We start from the raw sequence: 26,735 nt of genomic DNA, 5'->3' as shown, positions 1-26,735 counted from the left end.
GCTCAGACACACTCAGTCTCTACTCATTCTTCTGCTGTCCTGCAGCACAATCCATTCTAGCCCTCTTTCTTTCACTCAATCCTGCCTGATTTCAAAGTGCTACCTGCCCAGAACATGCCACCATTTCATATTTGGGGTCTTGGTGACTTGCTGTTCCATCTGCCAGAGTGCCCTCTGCCTACTATGTGCCCCAGGACTTGCTCAATTCCCTTTTTTCTATCAGAAAGCACTTGGTGGCCCTCTCTGATGCAGCCCCTTGGGACTTCCTTTGTTCTGTTCCAGCCTCCTGTATTATGTCTCAGCTCCTCAGGCGGGCAGCACAGGAACCCAGTGTCCCCGAGTGTCACAGTCCTTTGTCACTGGATGAAAAGAAGCCTGGCTTCACAGCATGCAGCATAAGTCCCATCCCCTGGAATCTCAAGGCAGATCTAGAGGCCATGGGGTGAGGAAGACCAAGAAGCAGGGAGACCTGGCTGCCCATCCTGTCTCTGCCTTCCATTGGTTCTGAGTTTGGGGGTTACTGCCTTTCCTCTCTGTGAGAATGGCTCTTTTATTCCCTACTTCTTTTTTCTTCTTTATTCCAAAGGGTATGGGGTGGTGAGAACCATGAATTTCCTTAATAAAGTTTCTTTGAAAGGTTAAGGTTCTAGAAACTTAGGGTATTCTGGGATTTTCAGGATAGATTTTGGAGAAAAGACACAACAAAACATGGAGAAGCTTGAACAGTTTATTTTACAGACCTCAACAGGAACCCCAGCCAAGCTTACTTGGAGAAAACCACATGGGTGCTGGTGGACACAGAAGGGGTTTCATTAACCTATTAACAGGGTACGCACAGTATAATATCGGTTTGCTTCATTGGGAACCACTGAAATATCTTCAACACAGATATTTTTCTCATTAATTATGTCAACCACTATTGCAATTTTTGCAGTCCCTGGAAGAGATGAGGACAAAAATCATTTTCCCCAAATCATTTGCATATTGATTTCCCTTCTTAGCTTTTCTCATGCAGTGTTTCCCTTTTAGAGCCTGAGGCTTTGTCCCCATGGAATCCCTCTGGGGTCCTCCTTTCCAGCCACCCCTCCATTCCTCCCCCGGAGCTTGTGCTGAACATTGGTTCCTGGTCTTCCTCACTGGTGGGAGAATAACACCTTCCTTGGACTACACTTATACTTACTGTTGGTCTGAAAGTCCCAGAAGAAGGTTACTGGATTATCTTCACAGAGACAGCGGGTAAATTTGTAGTTGAAGGAACCTTCAATTTGGGGGTTGCTTTGGAGGTGAGCTTTAACCTTGTGGGGAAAGAGGACTCAGTGTTAGTCTGGGGAATGGGAAGGGGAGGGAAAGACAGAGAACAAGAAGATGCATGTGGGCTAGAGGCATGCAGGAGCCCACTTATGTGGTGTCCACCATGGGTCAGTCAGTGTTAGGTTTTCTCTCCTCAAGTCCTCAATCTCCTGCCTGAGAAGTGTGGGTGTGAGACTCAGGAGGGGATAGGAAGATGCTATGACTCCAGGGGCAAGGAGAGCTCATCCCAGGGCTGCCATTTATCAGAGAGCAGTTTGCTTAGATTAACAGCTGGAGCTTGGGGGATTGACCTGCATGAAGTTTTGGTCTGTGACCCAGTGAGACAGCATCCTGGCTGCTCAGGTATACATGTCAAGGTCAGACCTTGTTGTCATCACGTGACAGGGCCCTGCTGATCCTGCGACCTGGGATGACAAAAGTTAGAGCTTCCCCTCTGACTTCCTCCATGGTCAGGTAGAAACAGCCATGGAATCCCAAGTCTGGCTGTTAGATAAGCAAGTAGAACCGTGATGGTTCTTTTTTCCTCTTTCAGCTTGAGATTGCTTTAGTATCTGCAATTATTGCTTCTGTCTATTTCAGTTGTCTAGTTAGCATTTATATTCCAAGACCCATCCACTCAGAAGGATCTGTAGATCAAGTACTGAGTCTGTGAGCTCAGATGGGAAAAAATTGTATCTTCACTTCGCCAAGATTTAACTGAACTTTGGCATTCCTTCAGTATGAAAATCATTAACGCTACATGGTTGCCTCAACAGCATATGCAACTTTTCCACCAGGAGCAACAAAATACAGTTTATAGATTCAAATACCTTGAACATGGCCTGTACTCATCACCACCCTGAACAAAAGGTGGCAATCAAAGTGGCTGCACCAGCATGGCTGAAGCACCCACAGCCTGCCCATCCCTGAAGCTTCCTCAGATACCTGGAAACTCCACCTTGAATAATAATTCTCCCCCTTGGAATGCTGCTGAGAACACCAGGGGGGTGGGGTGTCCTGGTGTTTAGAGAAGCCTATACTTGCCTTGTTTACTTTTAAAAAAATCATATTTGCAATAAAATATCATCATGAATGGAAATTTCAACACTTCTATAATTGTAGCAAAAATATCAGAATCCAGTGGAATTCCAGCATAGCATGAATGAATGACATGTTGTCAAAGACCAGCACAGTTTAGTGGTCTTTATTCAAGCTGAGCAACAACATCCATCTCAGACAATGACTTCATAAAATGAAATCTAATATTATTTATATTCTAAATGTATTTTTTCCAGCTAATGTATTGGTAAACACATATATCACTGTATCGGAACTTCTATTGTTGTAATTCAATATGGTAGCTATCCTGCATCATCCACTGTACTTTATGCATTTAAAAGCAATTTTCTGATAACTATTTCATACATTTTATGAGACCAGTAAAATGGTCCATAACACAAAAATGCTTAATTTTTTTGATTAACCACAAGTATCTTTAGCCTTAAAGTCTTATATTATCTGTATATTCAAGTACATAATTATAGGAACAATATACTGTGCTTTGATTCTACAATAAACAAATGTGAGACTAATATAAAAAATTTAGTTGTAAAAGTATTATATTTGACAGAAAATTAGGAGGTGTAAATTTTAAATTTATATAAACAAATTATATTTTCCTAAAAGTATAAATATATAGAGATGTTTTTGTAATTATATTCTTTTTTAAATTGAAAGCTACAAACAAAATTGGTTGACTAAGCTAATATAATTTGCTTTTACCTGTTTGCACAATTACTCAGTCTAAGGAGTTCCTTGTTTTTATTTGCAGTTGGGTGGGTTTTAAAGGTCACTCTCTCTATTATACTAACAAGATGCTTAAAAGCATAATTTTATTGATCATAACATTACATGTCTTTTTATTGATTTAAATACACTTTATTACATCTATCCCTTCTTTAGGAGTGAAAATAGACTTTCATTAACTATCACCACCATAAACTACCATTGACACAAAAATTTTATGCATGCATTATGTACTCATTTTCCCCTTTCTCATCTTCAGTTTTGATTAAACAAATCACAAATTTGAAAACTATGACTCAGGCTCCCTCCCATCCAATTTAGCATAGAGAGCTCAGATTCTCGGAATTCAAATAGAAAAACTTTGACACAGTAGTTGGAATGTTCTGCATTTTCAGATCAAGACTCTTTTACCAGAATAGAGATATTTCCAGAATATATTTAAATGAATAGCTATCCTCATGCTCCCAATTTTGTGTCCTATTTAATCACTGTCCTGAAATCTCACTTGAATCAGGAAACTCATGTTGTAGGGAAATACAGAGTGATGTAGTGCTCTAACCCCAGGTTGCTCAAAGTACTGTCCTTGGAATACAGCTTCTGCATGCTCTGGAGTTCCTGAGACATCTAGAAGTTCTGGCTTCTCTCTACACCTTGGAATCAGGATCTGTCCTTTGACAGGATGGCCAGGTGAGTTTTAGGCTCATCATGATTCGAGAACTTCTGTTCTACTGCAGTCTAATCTACAAATTAGACTTCTCTCCAAGAAATGCTGAACTGGGAAAAAGAGGACAATCTGTGGAGTGGAGGGTGGGGCCAGAACAAGAGCCAACTTTTGATGACTTGAAGCAAAAGAGCAGAGGAAGGGGGAGTGAAAGGCAGACTTGGCTCAGGGCTCACTGGAGATGAGGCACCATGCTCTGCAAGTCCTTCTGTTCCATGCCCTCAACCTACTACATGGGGTTGCAATCAGTCCTACCAAGAACCCTCTGTCCAGGCTTCCATCCCAGACCAGGATTGCTCAGGGCCTTGGAGGAACTGGTTCTCCAGCAGCTCTTAGGCTTTGTTTTTTCTTTTATTTTCCTTCTTTGTCGCTTCTGTTTTCTTGTTTGTATTTTTTTTTCTTATTCCTTCCTCTCATTTCTCATCTTCTCTAAACCTCTTGGGATCAGAGTTTCCTTATGTCTAAAATGAGAATGTTCATCCCACATTCCCACAATTGTTCTGAGTCTCAAGTAGCAAAACTTATGAGGAGGTTAAGTATATCGTGCAACACAAAAGCGAGAGAGAGCAATTCAGTTTTGTTCCTAATAAGAAGTAAGATTTGTCTGGAGGTCCCTCCTCAGGCCTGTACTTACCACCATGCATTCTCTCAGTTCTGTTTGAACTTTCAGTTTCAAAGTGACTTCTTCATTTGCTCTTGCTCTCTGTGGGAAATCCACATCAAAATTCATCACGTTCCGACTGGTTCCCGGAAGAGAAAAGCAAGGAACAGAGATCATAGACTTGTTCATGGGAATGGCAGGAGATGGTGGGGTTGGATGAGCTGCTTAGCATTAGAGCCCCAGGAATTTTTGCCTGTGGGTGGGTTTGGATATTGTGTCTGGATTTAGTTTCATTTTGAAAAGCAACTGGATTCTACTTAAAATAGATCATCTTCCATTTTATTTCCATTGACAAAAAAGAACAAGTTTACAAACAGAAAAAAGAAATGAAGATTCAAGGACAATACCACACGTCATTTACTAATAACACCCTACAGTTCTGCTGCTTATCTGCTGTGGGATGGGAGAGGGGAGTCACCCTTAGGAGAAGACAGCATAGCCACAGAATCACGTCACTCCAGCAAACATCTCCAAGCACTGACTTTTTATGACTGTCCTGAAAGATCCTCCTTCTTTGTTCTGGATAGGGTCCAGCAATTAGTATTTACTTAGTTCTTTGGAACTGGAGTCCCAGGAAGTTTTAAAACTCTATAGGAAGGGATGTACAGATTTCCTGATTAGGAAAGAAGCCCTCCCTAAGGTTTCTCTGTGGAAGGAAGGGCTTGGCTCACGGGTTTTCCAGAGCTTTGTTGAATCCCAGTTGCAGGCACAGGACCAGGAGCAGGACCGCAGGGCCAGCCCTGAGTGGCAGCTGGAGAGAGCGCATGCTGAAGGAGGCAGAAGGTGACTTCCCAGAGGAGTGGTGATCCTGGTGTCCAGCACACTTCTTATATGTAAATCAAGGAAGAGGAGGAGCTGTCAGGTAGCTCCATGAAGTGATTCACCCAATCCTGCACCCTATTCATGATCTTTCCTTGTTGAGCTGAACTTTGTTTGTCTTCCTTATTTTCTCAGTATCAGAGCTTCTCAGAATGGCCCTTGCCTGGCTTAAGGACATGGTTCTGTCCCTTCAGTGTCTGCAGTGAGGTGTAGCCCCGTGTCCCATCCCTGCTCTCTTGTTCTCTGCAGGCAATGATCCAACTGTGCTGGCGGAGTCTAGGCCACTAATATAGAGCACATCAGCTTGAGTACTCTTCTATTAAGTTCAAGAGTAGATGTCATCCAAACAGTGTCTTGGAGTGATAGGGTGATCAGGGCTTGCTAGGGACCACCAACACTCACATGGGATGAGAACTAGGGAGGAGGGAGACTGCTCTGGGGGATAGAAAAGTGCCACCAGATTAAGTTCAGGGAAGGGTAGGTGGGGAGTGATCCATATAACGATGTTTGTGATTTTTAATTCCTTCTGAATTTCAGGTGTAGTGGTAAATGCTACATATGACCAAGATCTCAGATGCCCCAAAGTCCTCAGTGCAGGAGACCAATAAATCTTGTCATTCGATACAATTCCTGAACATTTGGGAGTTAACATTCTCAAACAGACTGTTTGGCATCAAAGTGTCTGTTTGTTTCCATATTGACTTGGCCACTTTCTCACACTTGTCTTGTGGCATAAAACACACAGGAAGAGATAATGGAAAGGACTTCCTCCTCTGGAACAACCCATGTCCAGGGGAAGCCCTGGCCAAAGTGTTCTTCCCAATGGAATGATGGGGAGACTCTCTTACTGACAGTGGCACTTTGTTATTTCTCTTTAATCAATTAGATCCGTACTTTAGTCTATAATTTATGAATTGTGCTATTTGCTCCTATCCTCCACATTACAGGAGCCCAGGAATATCCTTTTGGGCACAAGGAGTGAAAATCCCCATTCTAGGAGTTATCTGCATATGTTGCTACAGCTGGCATTCAGAATTGAAGTCTGAATTCCAGTTTCTGGATGTCTTTTAAAAGTTTCTCTGTCCTGATTGCTGAGCTCCTGTGCCTCCCTACACATTCTTGAATTGGGAATGATTGATGTCATTCTTCATTGGTAACTGCAGCTCTTGTTGTGATTGCATACTTTCTTTGTTCCTGTTCCCTGAACTCAAGGTGGAACTTCATTCCACCTTGCCCTGGTCACAGTGACCTTCCTTCATGAACATTCTTTTATGTCTTCATTTTCTTTACACTGTATCTTCTCTTACTTGTTTGAATAATTTCCACCAAAATGACATATGTGGGCCAATAGATGTGATGCAACAAGCCACAAGTCACTCTAGCCTAATTTCCTCAACTACCACCCTCACTGCCTAGGTCTGGGTGGAGATACCTGCATCCTGCATATCCTGTAGGATGGTGTTTTCTTATACATTTTACTGAGTTTAGCTTATCGGAGAGTGGGCAAATCCACCATGCCAAAATCCACGTGTCCTCAATGTGTTGCACAAGGGACATAGGGGTATCAGCATTCATGGGCTTGAGTGCATTTGGAAACGGTGTTTCAGAAGCCAGGTAGAATCTAAATAGATTTTCAGTTCTGTAGATGATATGTAGCAGTGTTTTAATGAGCTTTATGGCAAAAGTTGCCCATGCAATGGTTAGGGTATCCAATCTAACAGGGGACTCTTAGGGGGAAATTGTAAACTAGTCAGTGTGCAATGAACAATGGACTAGTCGATTAGATTTAGGAGACCAAATAGAGGTTGAAAAATTAGATTGTAAACAACTCAGGAGGCTTATAGAAGAGATGTGCACCAGGATAAAAGGAAGGGATTAATGATTATGGATTAAGAAGAAGCTTGTCACAGGCTCAAATTGCAAAAAGAAAGATGATCGTAGACTTGACAGGCCTCAAGAAAGAGCAAGGTGAGGAATGGCCCAAATAAGGAGTTAGGGAGCCAACAGATTTGGAGGATGTGGCATGTACATCACACCATTCTAAACATTTCAGATGCATTAACTCACTGATCCCCATAACAACTCTGTAAAGTAGGCTGCTATTTTTCATTCCATTTTACAAATAGGGAAACTGAGGGAAAGAAGAGATAAGTGTCTAGCTTATGTCATAGAGCCAGTAACTGGTGAAACCAACTTTGGAAACAGATTTTGTGATATCTGAGTATTTTTATCTGCATTCTTGGGGAACGCTTTCAGAAATCGAATATAAACTTGCAAATATAAAAAAACAAGTTGAGGATCCTAAAGAGGTGCCTGAAAGTAAGGAGCCCTTCCATTTTACATTATTAACTTAATGGTGAACACACTGATAGACGGAGCCAGTTTCAACACAGGCAGCCTAGCTCTAGAACCTGAGATTTGAACCACAACACTGTCTATAGGGGAGAACCAGGATGCAAAATTAGTAGGTGACAAAATCGTGGTTCAAAATTAAGTAGTCTGATACCAGTGTTTATGTCCTAAGAGTATTTGTCCTGTTTCTTGGTGTAAGGATGTTTTAAAGTTGAGGAAGGGAAACTCACTGAGGTTTTTATAACTTTTTTAAATTGCAGCCAACAAATAACAAAGGTGTTATTGAAATCAGATAGAAGGGACCCACAGTTGGCACTTAGAAAGCCAACTTTTCACTTCCTCTTAATGAGTGGACGCTTGAGTGCTGTAGGATTTATACAGGGGTATTGAACTTGTACTGAAGATGCAGTGACTGAGGATACAATGAATTGCTCACCAGAGGAGGTCACTTTCGAGCCCAGCTGAGGGGTGTGTGTGTGTGTGTGTGTGTGTGTTTGTGTGTGCAACAGCAATGCTACTTGCCTTAATGGATTAATACTGAAATCTTAGTGACTTAAATCAACAGAAGTTTATTTGTAGCTCACATAAAATCTGTCAGAGAGATAGGGGTGGGAGTGTACCTCTGCTTAGAAACCTGTCATCATTAGTGTCATTTCTAAGGTCACTTTAGGCATTAGTATCCGGCTGTCAAAAGGTGACAGAATGGAGAACTACCGAAGGTGTTTTTATGGGCACGATTTGGAAGTGGCTCATGGCATTCATCCTGTATCCCCACAGCCAAAGTCACATGTCCACACCAACCTGTGAGACTGGAAACTATAGACTCCGTGTGGCCCAGGAACAGGGAAAACTGGTTAGTGAAGTTTCCCGTTACCACCTGTGCAAGGTATGTGAATAGTCATTTTTAGTAGAAAGCAATAAATTGCTTTCACCAATGTGTGACACTATCAATCCTCTTAATTGTGGCTTTTCTGCTGGATCTGTACTGAAATTTATTATGATTTTACTTTTAGTTTTTGTGATAATTAAAGGTATTTGCTCTTTTTATATTTTTATAATTTTACAATAAAATTATTAAGTTTTTATTATAAAATTATAATTTTATAATCAAAATAAAATTTATTATAAATAATTTTATAATTAAAATTATAATTGTATAATAAATTTTATATTTTATATAATTTTATAATAAAAATTACATATGGGGCTGGGGATGTAACTCAGTGGCAGAATGCTTGCCTAACATCGTAATCCCCTGGTTTCAATCCCCAGCATTGCAAAAAAATTTTTACTTATGACATCTGCTAAAGTAATTTTTTCATATTGATTCTTCTTTAAGATCCTCTTATCCTTATTGTTGGCTCTGTGATCTCATGTGTATTTTAAAATAAGCCTATAAATTCTGCAAAGAATAAAAGTTGATATTTTTTGGAATTACATTGATTCTATAGTGTGGGAAAACTTAACACATCATTTAGTTTACAAGCTAGATGATACTATATTCTTTACTTCAGTCTTCTTTAGTTTCTCCCAATAACATTTTCTGTGAAAAATCTTTTTTAGATTTATTTTTAGGTGATTGACATTTCATGTCACTATGAATTTTAAGACTTAATTTCATGTTCTAATAGTTTGTTATTTATATGCAGAAATATAATTGTTTTTATAAATAGATCGTGTGTTCAGCAATCTTGCAAATATGCTGGGTGCAGTGGCACACGCCTGTAAAATCAGTGGCTTGGGAGGCTGAGGCAGGAGGATCACAAGTTCAAAGCCAGCCTCAGCAACAGGGAGACACTAAGCAACTCAGTGAGACCCTGTCTCAAAATAAAATACAAAATAGGACTGTGGATATAGTTCAGTGGTCTAGTGCCCCTGAGTCCAATCCCCAATACCCCCCCCCCCAAAACAAAAAGGGAAAAAATTAAAAAAAAGAAATTTTGCAAATACTTGTGTTCTTCATAATTTTTATTGATTCTTTTCAATTTTCAACAAACACAAATATATCACTTATAACAAAATTCTTCTTATCCTTCTGCAGGTTGAGTAACCTTTGTCTGAAGTGATTGGAACTAGAAAAGTTTCCAATTTTGGACTTTTGCCTTTTTTGTACTTTGGAATATTCAAGATCTCTCTCTCTCTCTCTCTCTCTCTCTCTCTCTCTCTCTCTCTCTCAGAGACAGATATATCTTGGAGATGGGACCCAAATTTGGACATGAAAATCTTTTATTTTTCATATATACCTTATACACATGATCCGAAGGTAATTGTACATAATATTTTCAATGCACCTACATACTGTGACCAATTTCATAAGATCAGGTGTGGAATTTTCCACTTGTGGCATTATGTCAGCATTCAAAAAGTTTTGGGTTTTGAAGAACTTAAATATTTTACTTCAGATTTGACACGTGAAACCTATACTTTATTTTTTTTTTATCTTGATGAACCACCTAAATAAAACCTCTAGTAAAATGTTGAATAGAAGCAACTATCGTGAAAATCCTGTGGATTTCCTGGTTGCGAAGGCAGAATGGTAAATAGTTCAATATTAACTTTGTGTGAAATTCATAAATATTCTTCATAAGAGTAAAGAAGTCTCCTTTTTTTGGTTTGTTTTTTTACTAGATGTGATGGGTAGAATAATAACCCAAATAAGCCTAACTGCTCACTCCCAGAGCCCATGAATGTTACCTTTCATCACAGAAGGGCCCTTGCAGGTGTGCCTAGCATCAGAGATCTTGAGATGAGAGATTACCATGGACTTTCAGGTAGACCCAACACAATCACAAGAATTCTTAAAATCAGAAAGAATTTCTCAGTTTTGGTTAGTTATAAAGATGAGGAGACAGTAGAAGAGTCAGAGAGAAACAACGTTGCTGACTTTGAAGATAGAGAAAAGGGTGGTGTACCAAGAAATGAGGGTAGCTTCTAGATAAGTAGGCCAGGAAGTGGATGCTCCCTGAGCTTCCAGGAAGGAAGGGTGCTCTGCAGACATTGAGATTTAACCCAGTGACCCTTGCACTGTACTATAAGCTATCCTCAGAACTCTAAGATAACAAATTTGTGCTATTTAACTGTGAAGCTTGCAACAATTTGTTACAGCAACAATAAAAACAAATTTACTAGTTTGACAAGAGATTTAAAAAATCATACAGCTAATAATAAAAACATAAATAAAATAAAAGTTAAAAAAATAAAAAAAATAAAAAATCATAGAGAATGAATTTTATCAATAAATTTTTTTTTCTTCAGTTGGGATGATGGCATGATCCTCTCCTTAATTTTGTTAACTTGGAAAATGACTTTGTTTTATTAAAGTAATCTTTCTTACTAGGCATAAACTCAATTGCTAATTACATATTTTATAAGTAAACAAATTATACATGTGTATGTATGTATTATGTGCACATATATAATTGTATACGTAGATGCATGGAGGCCAATATGGATTACAGATAGATAGAGATGACAGATGGATTTAGTTTCACAGAACTTTCTTAGTATCTTTATTTCTCTGTCTACAGATTATGTTGACTTGTAATGATTTTTCACAAATGTGTGTGTCAGAATTTGTTATTGGGGTTCGGATGTCCTAATTAATTGAAAGGCTTCTTCTTTTATTCTCTGGAATAAGTTACATATAATTGTTATTTCTTCTTGAAATATTTGGTAGAATTATTGAATTATTGGGTGAAGTGAATTGGTCTTTGTGTTCTCTGTGTGGGAGGTTTTTCAAATATAGATTCGATGTCTTTGAAAATTAACTGGATTACCCAGACTTTATTTCGTCCTCATTAAAAAAAAAAACTTTTAAAATTAGAGCATTACGATTATATATAGTATTTGGATTCCTTTTGGTCAGATTATACATACAAGGAATTTGGTTTCAATCCACATTCTTCCTCTTGCCCCTCCCTGATTCCCTATTTCTCCTCCTATACTGACCTTCCTTTCACTCCTTTATTTGTTTTATTTTTGATTGGGACTTTCTGTAAAGGAGGAATTCTCTTTGGTGCATTTATATATTTATATAACATGATTCTGTTAGGTTCATTCCATATTGCTTTTCCTTCCTTCCTCCCTCCCTCTCATTCTCCTACTCCACTAATATTTCTATATCTATATGATATCCAACCCCTGCTTCCTTTATTTTGCTCTAGCTTCCACATATGAGAAAAAAATATTTCAACCTTGATTTTCTGAGTCTGGCTTATTTAAGTTAGCATGATTTTCTTCATGTCCATCCATTTACTAGCAAATGCCATAATTTCACTTTTCTTTAAGGCTGAGTAATACTCCATTGTGTATTTATACCACATTGTCTTTATCCCTTCATCTGCTGAAGGGCATATAGGTTGGTTTCATAGTTTAGCTATTGTGAGTAGAGCTGCTACGAACATTGATGTGGCTGTGTCATGGTAGTATGCTGATTTTAAGTCCTTTGGGTATATGCCAAGGAGTGGGATAACTGAATCAAATGGTAGTTCTATTCCAAGTTTTCTGAGGAATCTCCATACTGCTTTCCATAATGGAATTTCTTCTTTTGAGAAATTTCTGTTTAGTTTTCTTTTCTCACTTATTGATTGCATTATTTATTTATTTTTTGGGCATTGAATATTTTGAGTTCTTTACATATTTTGCATATTAATCGCCTTTCAAAGGAGTAGTTTGTCAAAGATTTTTTTTTGCCATTCCATAGGCTCTCTCTTTACTCTCTTCATCATTTCCTTTGCTGTGCAGAAGCTTTTAATTTGATGGCATCCCATTCCTTGAGCTTTAGCGTTTTGTTGAGGAAGTTGGTTCCTGAACCTATATGATGGAGAGTTCACCCTAAGTTTTCTTCCAGCAGTTGCAAGGTTTCTGTCTAATTCCTAAGTCTTTGATCCATTTTGACTTGACTTTTTTGCAGGATGGAAGATAGGGATCTAATTTCATTCTTCTACATATGGATATCCAGTTTTCCCAGCACCTTTTGTTAGAAAGGCTGTCTTTTCTCCAACATGTATTTTTGGCATCTCTGTCAAGTAGGAGATGGCTGTAAGTATATGGATTTGTTTCTGTGTCCTCTATTCCATTGGTCTTCATGTCTACTTTGATGCCAACACCATGCTGTTTTTGCTACTATAGCTCTGTAGTTTAATTTCAGATTGAATATTTTGATGCTTCTTGCATCACTTTCCTTATTCAGTATTGCTTGGGCTATTCTGGTTCTCTTATTCTTCCAAATGAACTTAAGGAATATTTTTTCTAGTTCTTGGAAAAATGGCATTTGTATTTCGATAGCAATTGCATTGAATGTGTATATTGCTTTTGGTACTGTGGCTATTTTGACTATATTAATTCTGCCTTTCCAAGAACATGGTAGTATTTCCATATTCTGAGGTCTTCTTCAATTTCTTTCTTCAGTGTTCTATGGTTTTTATTGTAAATACCTTTCACTTCCTTGGTTAGGTTAGTTTGCAGCCTTTTTATTTTGGGGGTTGTTAAAGGGATGGATTTCCTGATTTCTTTCTCAGCTGAATTGCTGTTGGAACATAGAAAAATTTTTGGTTTATGAGTATTGATCTTGTATCCTACTATTTTGCTAAATTTATTTATAAGCTCTAGGAATCTTCCTGAGGATTTTTTTTTTTGGTCTTCTAGATATAGTATCATGTCTTTAGCAAATGGTGATAATTTGACTTCTTTTTTTCCCATTTGTATAAATTCAATTTCCTTTTCTTGTCTAATGCTATGGCTAGTTTTGAGAACTATATTGCATAGGAATAATAAAAGTGAAGATCCTTGTTTTGTTACTGATTTTAGAGAAAAAGCTTTCAGTTTTTCTCCATTCAGTATGATGTTGGCTTTAGGTTTGTCGTATATAGCCTTTATAATGTTGAGGCTATTTTCTCCAGCATTTTTAACATGAAGTATTGTTGTAGTTTTTCAAAGTCCTTTTCTGCATTTATTGAGATAATCATAGGGTTCTTGTTCTTAATTCTATTTACTTGGTGAATTATAGTTGATTTGTGTATATTGAACCAACTTGGAATCCTTGGGATGAAACCCATTTGGTTGTGGTGTATTATTTCCTTAATTTTTGTATGTAATTTGTTAATATTTTATTAAAGGTATTTGCATCTATGTGTGTCAGGGATATTGGTCTGTAGTTTTCTTTCCTAGATGTGACTTTGTCTGGTTTTGGTATCAGGGTTTTACTGGCTTCATAAAATGTGTTTGGGTGTAACCCTTCCCTTTCAATTTCATGGAATAATTTGGGAAAGACCAGTGTTAGTTTTTCTTTAAAGGTCTGGTAGAACTCAGCTGAGAATACATGTTGCCTGGGCTTGCTTTTCTTATTGGAAGGCTTTTAATTGATGTTTCAATTTCATTACTTGAGATTGACCTGTTTAGGGTTTCTATGTCTTCCTCGTTCAGTTTGGGCAGGCCATTTGTGTCTAAAAATTTGTCAGTGTCTTCTAGATTTTGCAGTTTATTGCAGCAAAAATTTTCAAGAGTTCCTAGTAATCTTCTGGATTTCAGAAATGTCCATGATGATATTGTAATTTTGTTGGTTTGGGTCTTTTCTATCTTTCTTTTGTTAGCTTGGTTAGAGGTTCATCAATCTTATTTACCTTTTCAAAGAACGAACTCTTGGTTGCATTGATCCTGTGTACTATCTTTTTTTCTCAGTTTCATTAATTTCAGCTCTGATTTTGATTGTTTCCTGTCTTCTGATTTGAAGGTTAGTTACTTCTGCTTTCTCTAGGCCTGGAGGTGGAGCATAAGCTTATTTATTTTGGAATCTCTCTATTTTTTAATGTAGGCACTAAATGCTTCAAGATTCTTCTTAGAATTGCTTTCATACTATTTCAGAGATTTTGATATGTTATATTTTGTTTTTATTTGTTCCTAAGAATTTCTTGACTTCTTCTCTAATTTCTTCCATGATACATTTCATTAAAAAGAATATTGTTTAATCTCTGTGTGTTTATGTTGTTTCTATTATTTTCTGGCTATTAATGATTGGATAGGATGCATGGGATTACACTGATTACTTTTTGCATCTACTAGGACTTACTTTGTGAGCTAGAATATGGTCTATTTTGGAAAAGCTTCCATGAGCTATTGTGAAGAAAGTAAATCCAGCTCTTGGGGGTAAAATATTCTGTAGGTATCTATTAGATCTATTTGATTTGTAATATCATTTAGTTGTATATATTCTTATTGGCTTTATGCTTTGATGGGCTGTCTAGGGGTGATAGTGTGTGTGTTGAAATCATCCATTATTATTATATTGGGGTCTATTTGTGATTTAATGTCAAGGAGTATTTTCTTTAAATGAAATTGAATGCACTGACATTTGGGAATATATGTTTACTATTGTTTCATCTTCCTGTTGGATTGTTCTCTTTACCAGGATATATAGTGGTCTTCTCTGTCTCTTGGTTAATTTTTTTCTTGAACTCAACTTTATAAAATATTAAAATATCTACTGCAGCTTGTTTACAGATTCCATTTGTGTGGGATATTTTTTCCATCCTTTTACCTTTAGCCTCTGAGTGTCTTTGCCTATGAGATTGGCCTCTTGCAGACAGCCTATAGTTGGATCTTATTTTTAATGCATTCACTCTAGGAATCTATGTCTTTTAATTGTAGAATTGAGACTATTTAAATTCAGCATTATTATAGATATGTATTTGTGGTTTACTGCCATTTTGATTTTTTGTTATGTTTAATTCTGTCTTGACTCTGATTTAGATGATTAGTCTTCAATTGTCTTCATTTATTTGGGAGTTTTGTGACTTGATTTTGGTTTCTCTTTTTACAATCCATATTTGAGAATTCTTTATGGTGCTGGCTTGATTGTCATGAATTCTTTAGTCATGAAAAGTTTTTATTTCCAAATAAAATATGAAAGAGAGTTTTGCTGAATATAGCAATATTGATTGGCAATTGTTTTCTTTTGAAGAATTAAATACCTCATTCCAGATTCCTTGCTTTTAGAGTCTGAATAGATAAGTCAGAAGTCAGCCTTATTGGTTTCCTCTAAATTTGACCTAATATTTCTCTCTGGTAGCTTTATAATTCATTCCTTATTCTCTATGTTAGTCATTTTGATGATGATGTGTCTTCAAGAAATTTTCTTCTAATTAGTCTATTTGGCATCATGCATGTCTCCTAATTGTGGATGTCGATCTCTTTTCTGATATGAGCAAACTTTTATGTGACTATCTCATTGAAAATGTTCTTAATAACTTGAACTTCTATCTCCAACTTCTCTTCTACTCCAATTATTGTCAGATTTGGTTTGTTGATATTGTCCCAGAGTTTCTGTGTATACTGATCAAGTTCTATTATGTTTCCCTTTATTGTTAATCTGTATATTCAAATTTGTGTATTCTGTCTTCAAGGCCTGAGGGTCTGTCTTCAAGAGCTGAAATTTCCTTTTTATCAATTCAATACATTGATAATGCTTTCGAGTGAATTTTTAATTTGCTTCATTATTACTTTCATTTCCTGGAGTTCTGATTGGTTTATTTTCAATATATTTATTTGTGTACTAAAACGATCTTTTCTCCTCTGTATTTGCTCTCTTAATTTATTCCTTAGATCTTTTTCAATTTAATTGATCTTTTTAATAATCAGAATTTAATAATTTTTCTCTGAAATTTTATTCTCTTCCATATCTGTGGGATCCTTTTTGGGGGGATTTTGGATCGGGGGATTGCCTGTTTTCAAAGGACCTGGACTTTCATATAAATTGAGATGGATGTCTCTTCCTCTTTTATATGTGTGTTTTTATGTGTGTAGTTCTTTTTCATTCTCGGATTTCTCTATTTTTTGATGTATGAACAGATGTCCAGTGATGAGACCTGAAATTTCCCTCTGGTTGTTTGTTTTTGGGACCTAATTTTGGTTTGGGTTTTTGCTGTTCCCAATTCTATGAATTAAAGTATTATTTCGGTGGGGTTAGATCATGTGTGTTGCAAGATTCATGGTTGCTTGACTGAGTTGTGTTTCTCAGCAGTAGGATCTCTCTTGAAGTGTCCTAATCACTTTAAGCTTCCTCTTAGGGGCATGGGAAGCCAGAAGTAGCACTAACATCAGCCACATAGGTATCATTTTGAGATGAATGTTCAGTGTCTACTTTGACATCAGTAATACTAGTTGCCATCTATAAAGAAATGGTGAGGTTCACATTTAACATCAAGACCAGCAATACAAAGCTGGGGGCTAGATCAGGCATTCAACATCAGGTGCCTAGTATGTCATTCACTTTATTAATAATCACAACAAAATGAATGGGATATGAATTATATAAACTATGTAATTATATTATTTAGTGGGATTATAGTATCTTAAGGAGAGAGAAAATAGGGTGAGAAGGTGAGAGAAAGTTTGAAATATTTAGAAAAGTGACCCAAGGAGAGACAGATGGTAGGTAGCAGATGTCAGCTATAAAGAAGAAGAATAAAAGATTACACAAAGCAATAAAATAAAGAAAGAGAGGGTGTGAGAACAGGAAAATTTTTCTGTTAGTGGGAGAAAAGAGCTATTAAGGGGAGATAAGAGGGATTAGAACCAAGGTATTGACAAACTAGCAACTATAAGATCAAAACAACTTGTACCCACAAATAACTGAACCCCACCTAAGACAAATTAAAGCTAAATAATAAACAGGTGTATAAGGAAACAACTAATGTGAAAGTAAAATTATATGAGTGTACATATATTTTCTCAGACTTATCCATGTAGTGAGTATATACACACCCACATACACACACCCACATTTATACACACAAATCATATATGATGGAAAAAAGAAAAAGTAATACATTATGATGAAATGGTGTCTGAAAAAAATTAAGAAATAGTTAACAATAAAAAAATAATAAAAAAGACTAGATTAAAGTGGGAGTATGAACAAAATAACAGAAAAACAAATGAGGAAAAAAATTAAAAACAAAAAATCATGATGAGTAATAAAGGCTTCATTTCAGCTGTGGTGGTCAAAACTGTTGGCAGGGATGGATGTTCATTCTTGGTATTGCTTTTGGCTTCCTAACCCTTGGGTCAAGGATTGGGGGTTGTGACCTTTGTGCTCCTCTTAGCTGCCAGGTTTTGTGGCTAGGAGGCAAAGCTGGTTATAGTAGGCCTTAGCTTTCATTCTCCCAGTGTACAGTGGAGTGGCACAATTTGGGTGCAAATTGTGTGTTTCTATGGCAGGGGTGTTGCAGAGTTCTAAATTGGAGGTTCCAGTAGTTGGGGTTTAGTCTAGATTGAACTTTGAAACAGTCTAGGTGGGTGTTTGAGAGTTGCTCTACACACCCAACTGAAGGGGGATGCCAGTTTCTGCAGGACGCCTGGATCTCTAAGGTCTATGGTAAAATCTGCTTTTGGGGTGTAGGGACAAAACCTCCCCAGGTTTCACCTTCACCAGTATGAATAGGAAACACCTGGTATCTGTCCTGGAGTTCAGGCACTCCTGTGCAGCTGCTGAAGTGCCAGCAGCAATGGGTGATTTCTCCCTGGGGATCCGGAGCTTGAATGGCCCAGGAAAACTTTTCTTTGTGTCTATTTCAGCCTCTCTGGTTCAGATGCCTTCTGGGATTTTTTGGTCAGCAGAAGAGGTTACCAATTTCCTGGCAGTGGGAATGGGGCGGCACAGCCTCTGCTTCCTTTGGCCACAGGAATGCAGGAAATTGCTGCTCTTTTTGGTAGCATGAGTGCAATGGCAGCTGCCTTCTCTGGAAGGGCAAGTACATGCTTTCCCCCGGTGGTGTGTGCCACTGAGGAGGCTTTCCCTGGGAGCTCACAGTCGTTTTCCATGCCCTCAAATGCTTTCCCTCCTGTGGGAGTTATTTTTGGATATGCTTATACTGATTTGCTTCCCCTACTAAAGGGGAAGTGTGTCTACTAAAATCAGCTGCTTTTTGTAATTCACAGGTTATCCCAAGTCAATTCTTCCTTATTTTTAAATTTCTTTGTCCACTGGTCAGGCCATCTTCTTCCTTTGTCTGTGCTGCCCCTCACCACTGGCCCCGAAGCTGGCACTCCTCTCATGTATTTTTCTGATGTTTACATTTCTGACTTCTGTGATGTTCATTTTTACAGTTCAGTATTTAGTTTCAGTGAGCCCCCCCACCCTGCTCCACCCCTTCCTGTTATCCACCTTGCTGGAAGCCATCTCCGGGGACTTTGATAGTCTGGTGTTGGGAAACCACTGGGACGTGCACCTTCCTCTAGTCCACATCATCCCCTCCACCCTCTTTCTCACTTTTTAAGGGTGTGTTTTGTAGACTCAAAGTAATTTGTCTACATTACATCATTTAAAATTTACTGGCATACACCTACATAGAACATTGATAAACGGCTACTCTAATAGAAGTGAGGTGGTATATTATTGTGGCTTTGATTTACATTTAGTGATGTTGAACACCTTTTCATGTCCTTTGATTATATTGTTAACCTCAGTAGGATCTGTAATTATGTTCCCTACTGATGCATTTTTTTGTACCGTTCATCCATATTATTAGTCTCTTAAAAAATTGTGATTTTATGGTTTTTTCTTTAGGTTATGATTTTCTTTTTCATTTATTTCTTGCAATTTTGCTTCTGTTTTTTTTTTTTTTTTGCTATTGGTTTTCTAATTTCTTGGGTTTGGATGCTTCATTGGTTCTAATTTTCTTTTGTAACATGCATTTTTAAAACTATAAATTGTTTCAAAGCATGGCTTTAGCTGTATTCTAAAAATGTTAAATTTTATCATCACTTAAATTAGTTCTAATTTCCATTGTGATTTCTTTTTGATCTGTTTTATTTATTTTAATATTTTTAAATTGATTTTTATTGCATATATTTAAGATTTAAAATGCTTTTCCATGTATGTAGTGAAATAATTATAGCAATCGAACACATTTACGTATCAACTTCCATAATTCCCTTATTTTAGGGGTGTGTGTGTTGCAAATTTGTATCCATTGAGAATTTATTCCCATTTCCTCCCCCTCCCCATCCCTGGCAACCGTTTTTTTATTGTTTCAATTTATTTTGATTTTTAGATTCCACATTTGCAACAATACAGTATTTTCCTTGGGTATCTGCCTTATGTCATTTAGCATAGTATTCTCAAGTTCTATCCTCATTATTGAAAATGGCAGGATTTTTTTTAAGAATAATGTTGTATTGTATGTGTGTATATGACACAATTTCCTTATCCATTCATCTGTCAGTGGACACTTAAATAGTTGTCATATCTTGGCTATTAGTGAAAAAAGCTGCAGTGACCACAGTAGTGCACACATCTATCTCTACTAGCTGCTAATCTTACTTCCTTGGTCATATACCCAACAGAAGGATTGCTGGGTCATAAGGTAGTTCTATTTTTGATTTTTTGAGAAACTTCACATTATTTTTTATAATGGCTATACCAGTTGACATTTCCATCAGCAGGGCAGATCCCCTTTTCCCCTACCACCCTCAACAACATGTGTTCTGTCTTTATTTTTTGATAAATAGCTATTCTAACAGATGTGAGGTGATATATCATTGTGGCTTTGATTTGCATTTAGTGGTGTTGAACACCTTTTCATGTCCTTGTTTGTTGTTTTTATGTTTTCTGGGGAAAATGTCCATTCAGACTCTTTGCCTATTTTTAAATTGTGTTATTTATTTATTTGTGTATTTTGGGTATTAACCCATGTCAGGTATATGGTTTGCAATTTTTTTCTGCAATCCCATAGGAAAAAAAAATGGGATTTTTTTCCTATAGACTACTTTTTCATTTTGTTGATTGTTTCTTTCATTGTTCAGAAATTATTCAGTATCAAAGGTACAAAAATATATATTAATGAATACCATTTCTTTACACCAATAATGATCTATCTCAAATGCAAGTTTTAAGAATACCATTTATGATAGTGCCCAAAACAATAAAATGCTTATGATAAATTTAGCCAAGGAAGCAAAAGGTCTATACACTGAAATGTATAAAGTGCTGATGAAAAAAATTGTGGATTGGAATGCCAACATGTCCATACTACCCAAAGCAATATGCAGATTCAACATAGCTCTATCAAAAGTCTAATGGTGTGTTTCAAAAGAAATAGCAATTTTATTATTTTTAGAGGACACAAAGACCCTAAATAGTTAAAATAATTCTAAGAAATAAAAACAAAGTTGCAGGCACTTGTATTACAAAGCAATATGGTACTGGCATAAAAGTAGACACGGAGTAATGGGACAGAACAACAGGCACAAAAATAAAGCAAATATGATCAATTAATTTGCATCAAGTCCACCAAGAAGACACAATGTGGAAAGGAGAATAAACCATCTTTGGAAAATTGGATATATGTGATGGGGAGGGGGACTGAACCCTTATCTTATAAAAAACTCAAAAAATGAGCTCAAAATGGATTAAAGACCTAATTGCAAGCTCTAAAATTATCAAGCTCCTAGAAGAAAAAAATTGAGGAAAATCTCCTTAGTATCATCCTTGGCAATGATGTTTTTGCATATCACAACCCAAATCTCAGGGAGAAAAAAAGCAAACATAAAAAATGGGACTATCATGATCCAAATTTTTTTTTAGAAATGCTTTATTTTCTAAACATAAAGTTTTATTATTGGTTTTATTGAATTTGAATTGGCTTTGGAAGCCATATTCTGTGTCCTATGTGCATGTATGATCACATGACTGGTGTAATTCTACAGCATGTACAACCAGAAGAACGAGAAGTTACACTATTTATGTATGATATGTCAAAATGCATCCTATAGTCATGTATAACTAATTAGAGCAAATGAAAAAATTATTTAGAAAAAAACGCTCTGAGATTCCATCTCACTCCAATCAGAATGGCAATTATCAGGAATACAAGTACAAAAAATGTTGGTGAGGAATGTGGGGAAAAAAAGGCACACTCGTACATAATTGTTGTACATGGAATGGAGCAACCATTTGATCTAGTAATCACACTCTGCCATATACTCCAAGGACTTAAAATCAGCACACTACAGTGACACAGCCACATCAATGTTTATAGCAGCTCAATTCACAGTAGCTAAGCTATGGAAGTAATCTAGGGGCCCTTCAACAGATGAATGGATAAAGACAATGCGGTATATATAGACAATGGAATATTACTTGTCCTTAAAGAAAAATAAAATTATGGCATTTGCTGGTAAATAGATGGCACTGGAGATTATCATGATAATCAAAATAAGCCAACCCCAAAAATACAAAGGCTGAATGTTCCCTCTGATATGCAGATGCTAACACACAATAAGGCAGGAGGGAGGGAAGAATAGGGGTTCATTGGATTAGACAAAGGGGAATGAAGGAAAGGGAAAGCAGATGGGAAAAGGAAGAACAGTAGAATAAATCAGACATAAATTTCCTATGTTCATATATGAATATGCAACCATTGTAATTCCACATTATGTACAATCTCAAGAATGGGAAGTTATACTGAATGTATGTATAATATGTCAAATATACTCTACCATAGTGTATATCTAAAAAACCCAGATTTTAAAAATTAAAAAAAAAAGAATTACAGCATTCCAAACTACCATGCCTACTCCCTGGAATCTCTGTATTACTTTTTATGGCATAAAAGACTCTCTACCTGTCATTAAATTAAGGCCCTCGAGATTACCCAGGTCTGTATAATGGGCCCACTGAAATCACAAAGGTTCCTATCAGAGAAAAAAGAGAAGGCAGGGTTGTCAGAGTGAGAGGACGTAACAGAAGCAAAGATTGGAGTGTGTGCAAAAGGAAGGACCCACAATCCAGGGATACTAATAGGAACAGAAGGAGTGAAACTGTTTTTGTTTGTTGACAACATGATCTTATACATAGAACCTGTAAGGCTCCACCTCTCTCTCTCTCTCTCTCTCTCTCTCTCACACACACACACACACACAACTGCCTATGTATTCAAAGAATCTGAAATCAACATGTCAAAGGACCATCTGTACTCTTATGTCTACTGCAGTGTCACAGATGCTCCTTGACTTAACAATGGGGCTATGTTCTAATACATCCATTGTAAATTGAAAGTATCATTAAGTTGATATGCATTTAATCTGCCCAACTTACCAAATACCATAGCTTATCCTAGCCTACCTTACCTGTCTTCTTTTACATTAAGCTACAGTCAGGGAAAAATCACTTAATACAGAGCTTAGTAAACTGTTGAATATGTCATGTAATTTGTTCACTACCTGTATCCAAAAAAAATATTTGCAACACAGTACACAGTTGAGGACCAGTTGTTTACCCTCAAGAGCACCACCCAGCATCAAAAGAAAAGACAACATTCAAAATTTAAAGTGTAGCTTTTACTGGATGCATTTGGCTTCCATATCATCATGAAACCATTAAGTTGATCTGTGTTCACCCAGGAGCTATTCTGTGTTCAAAATAATCATTATGGGATCAACCTGCATTATCTATCCCAGATGAAAGAATAAAGAACCTGTTGTATATATACCCAAAACACAATTTAGCCTTCAAAAAGAAAGAAATCTTATCACTTGAGAAAAAGTGGCTGAACTTGGGGGACCTTATGTTAAATGAATAAGAGGCATATAAAGACAAATATCATAAGATCTCACAGGTGGAAAGAAAAGCAAAAAATTACAGAAGGAGAGAGTAGAACATCTCACCAGAGCTGCAGATGGGAAGAGAGGGAGAGAATGGGGAGCTGTTAGTCAAAGGGTACAAAATTTCAGGCAGAAGAAATAAGTCTTAAGTTCTATTGCATGGCAAGGTGACTAGTTAACAATAATACACTGAATATTACCACAGATACACAAAAAATATAAGTGAGGTAATACTTATGTTAATTAGCATAATTCAATCATTCCACATTGCTGACATTTTTCAAAACGTCATACTGTACCCCATAAATGCATACAATTGGGATCTGCCAGTTAAAATGCTACTTTAAAAAAGAGCACACATCTTAAAATAAGGTCCACTTGAGTTTAAAGCTTGGCTCTGCCTCCAATACTGTGATTTTGTGCTCATTTCTTTATTTTTCTTCCTAAGTGCTCAAAACTAAATACTATTTTTGATGGAAGCATGAATGTTCCTCAAATGGATGTACCATAATTTTTATGAAAGAAGCATTTCTGGGTAACTTGTCTCTAATTGGGGCCAGAGGAGTTATTATGACAAAATATCTGTTGGAGCCTTTCTTGGATTGGGTGGTTGTTCACCCAATTTATTTAATAGTGGCTGTGTTACAGGATAGTAAACGGGGAGTGTTTTGTAAGCTTGAACAACACAGAGGTACCACTGGATTATAAAAGTGGGAGTACTTGCTTATGTGTCAGCACAGATTTATGCTTCTGTGAACATTTTACTAGAAGTTACACAATTTCTTTGTGTGGATTTCCTGGAGGGAACAGGCTATCACTCACAGTGCAGCTTGACCCATGCAGATTGACATATTCCTATAGCTGTTGACCAAGTCCAGGCCCTGTTGCTTCGAGGACTTGCATTTTCTTTACTATGACATTGACATTCAGGACACTCCAGGTCTGGAGCTGTGTAGAACAGGGTACTGGCTCATCCCACGCATACATATGCCACGTGTCCTTCTCCAAACATTAGTGAGCAATTGAAACTGTCAAATGTTGCACTTGGATGATTTTAAGTCTTCTTGACCTGTCCTTGGAATAATTATCTTTCCATTCAGATGATATACCTGCTGGGTTAGTGATGCAAGACTTGGCAGGAGTTGACATAAGCCTTAAGTATGGCTCCTTGCCAGAACCATGCCATGTCCTCTCATGAGCTGATATTTTTCTTCCTCAATGTGGTTCTAAAACTCAATGTTATAATAGATGTTCTTATATAACCACATTTTAAATCAACTACACAGCAGAAAATTTGATGCTTTAGGTTGTTTGAGAAAACTTTATTTCTCTGCTTGTGCAATGCAAAGGAGCTTGTTTTATGGAAATTAAGAAAAACAGAGTGAGGAGGAGGTCTGTCCTAGAAATACTGGGTTAAAATCTCTGGGTATGTAGAGATTCAGCATTTTAAAATTTGGAAGCTTTTCTGTTTTAAATAAGCATAAGTAACACATGGGAATGTGAAATATTTTATTAGGGAAATAAAGAATGGTTAATGCTATGGTTATGATTATCTTGGAGGAAAATTTATGAAACAAAACCCTGGGAAATGGAGGAGGACAGCAAGTGAAGCCTGTTTATGTTCCTACCTCCCTCATACTCTCTGTAGGCCCCGCTTAGACAACCCTTCTGATGTTAGAGACAGGCTAAGCGCATGCCATAGGCGTCGTCTGTGTTCCCAAAAAGCCAACTTTCCAAGTGTCTAACCCTGGGTTGTCCAGCCCTTCCTCCTCTCTACCTGTAGGATTCTGATGCTCAAATCCATCTTCTCTAAAGAGACTTGCTTGATTATCTCAGGGTGATCCTCTTCTGAAGTCCCACAATACTTAAAACTGTTGCAAAGTTTTAAATACTGTAACAAAAAATGTAACCAAACACGGAAGCTCAGTCAACATTTTTCCATGGAATCTAATCCTTGATAACATTCTTTTATAGAATTTTGCTTCCTCTCTCATTCTTCACTCATCAAAATATAATGCGTCTGTAAGTTATATAGGCATATACTTGTGTATGCACACACATGCATGCATTTATACATACGTGCATACAAACACATATACACATATATATGAAATCAAGGATGGGCAACTGAGAAATTCCTTAGTCTGCAAGAAACATTATTTTAATGCCTTAGATCAGATAAATCTGGACAAATGAACCTACTAAAGCTTGGAAAACCTTCATTTTAATCATGAATGTAGAGATTACTTCTATATAGTCTTTATTGGTCTTGGTCAGTTCTGCAGTGCTCTTTGTTCAAGGCAGGCCGAGGATGCCATCCTAACACTTGCTCTGTAATAAATAATTCATCTGGCAAAAGTCCTTTCATCTCCCAAGGCTCAGGAGCAGGATGCTGTGTACACTGAGAACAGATTTCTAGCACACATGGAAGTTCGCCAAAGGATCTCTCCTGCATTCTGAAAGCCCTCTTTCCTCTAGGACAGATCAATTCTGTGTCTAGCTTCTTTCTCCCCAGTCATATACCAGCCTCTTCTTTGGGTCTATAGACCTTCTTTTATGCCCTGAATCGCCAAAGGTCTGAGTTACAGTGCTGACTCAGAACACAAAGGTGAATTCAGACAAGAGAAGCATATTTTTTGTTTATTCCTAAAACAGTAATAGCAACAAAACAAAACAACAACAACAACAAGAACACTAGATCAGTAAATTTACGTTATACACACAAAAACACATATATACTCTTTAAAAAATAGAAATTAGACAGATCAGCTGGGTGTGGTGATGCATTCTTGTTATCCCAGAGGCTTGGGAGGCTAAGGCAGGAAGATTGTGAGTTCAAAGCCAGCCTCAGCAATTTAGCAAGGCCCTAAGCAACTTAGCAAGACCATGTTTCAAAATCAGAAATAAAAAGGGAAGGGGATGTGGCTCAGTGGTTGAGTGCTCCTTAGTTCAATCCCTGATATCCACCCTTCCCCAAAAAGAAATTAGACAGATCAATTTTTTTTGATATTTCACAGGAATAACTTTGGAAGGACTATTTGACAATTTTTAGCATTAACTACCAACTCTGTAGACATGTTTAACAAAGAAGACATTTATGTCCTATTGCACAACAACTGCAAGAAATTCAGAGCAGATTTGAGTAACATTAAAGGAATAAGATGTTTTCTTTTACCTGCCATTTAACTGATAAATAATACACTATGAACATACATTAATGGCTATCATGACCACCAGTGATTTGTAGAATAAAACCTATAAGCCTACGTATGTAGAATGCTCAAGCTAGTAAAACTGTATTCAAATGATAGAAATTCCATTGATCTCAATTCTACAAGGTGTGGTGGGCAGTGCATGCTGAGCTAGAGTTGGGACAGTGGCTCATATTAGTCATTATCCAGATTAGGATGATGTTTTAGAAAGTTTGAAATGTCCTGAATTGTGGCCTGTTGGGAATGTTATTAATCATCAGCCCTAAACAAAAGT

The 26,735-nt window shown here is 37.1% G+C and overlaps 1 protein-coding gene across 1 annotated transcript; it reads right to left on the bottom strand.

Moving 5' to 3' along the window:
* Positions 1–812: 812 nt before the first annotated feature.
* Positions 813–5,244, bottom strand: Pip (prolactin induced protein). Its single transcript, XM_046434084.1, has 4 exons — positions 5,150–5,244; positions 4,452–4,557; positions 1,181–1,295; positions 813–937 (listed from the first exon to the last, which is right to left on the bottom strand). Exons 1-4 carry the CDS (start codon positions 5,242–5,244, stop codon positions 813–815), a joined length of 441 nt encoding a protein of 146 aa, XP_046290040.1.
* Positions 5,245–26,735: the final 21,491 nt, after the last annotated feature.

This window comes from Marmota monax, unplaced genomic scaffold (genome assembly GCF_021218885.2).
Source record: "Marmota monax isolate L192 unplaced genomic scaffold, Marmota_monax_Labrador192_F-V1.1 WCK01_AAM20220418_F8-fsc00122, whole genome shotgun sequence".
NCBI classification, from domain to species: Eukaryota; Metazoa; Chordata; class Mammalia; order Rodentia; family Sciuridae; genus Marmota; species Marmota monax.
This window is presented reverse-complemented; position numbering and strand designations above follow the sequence as displayed.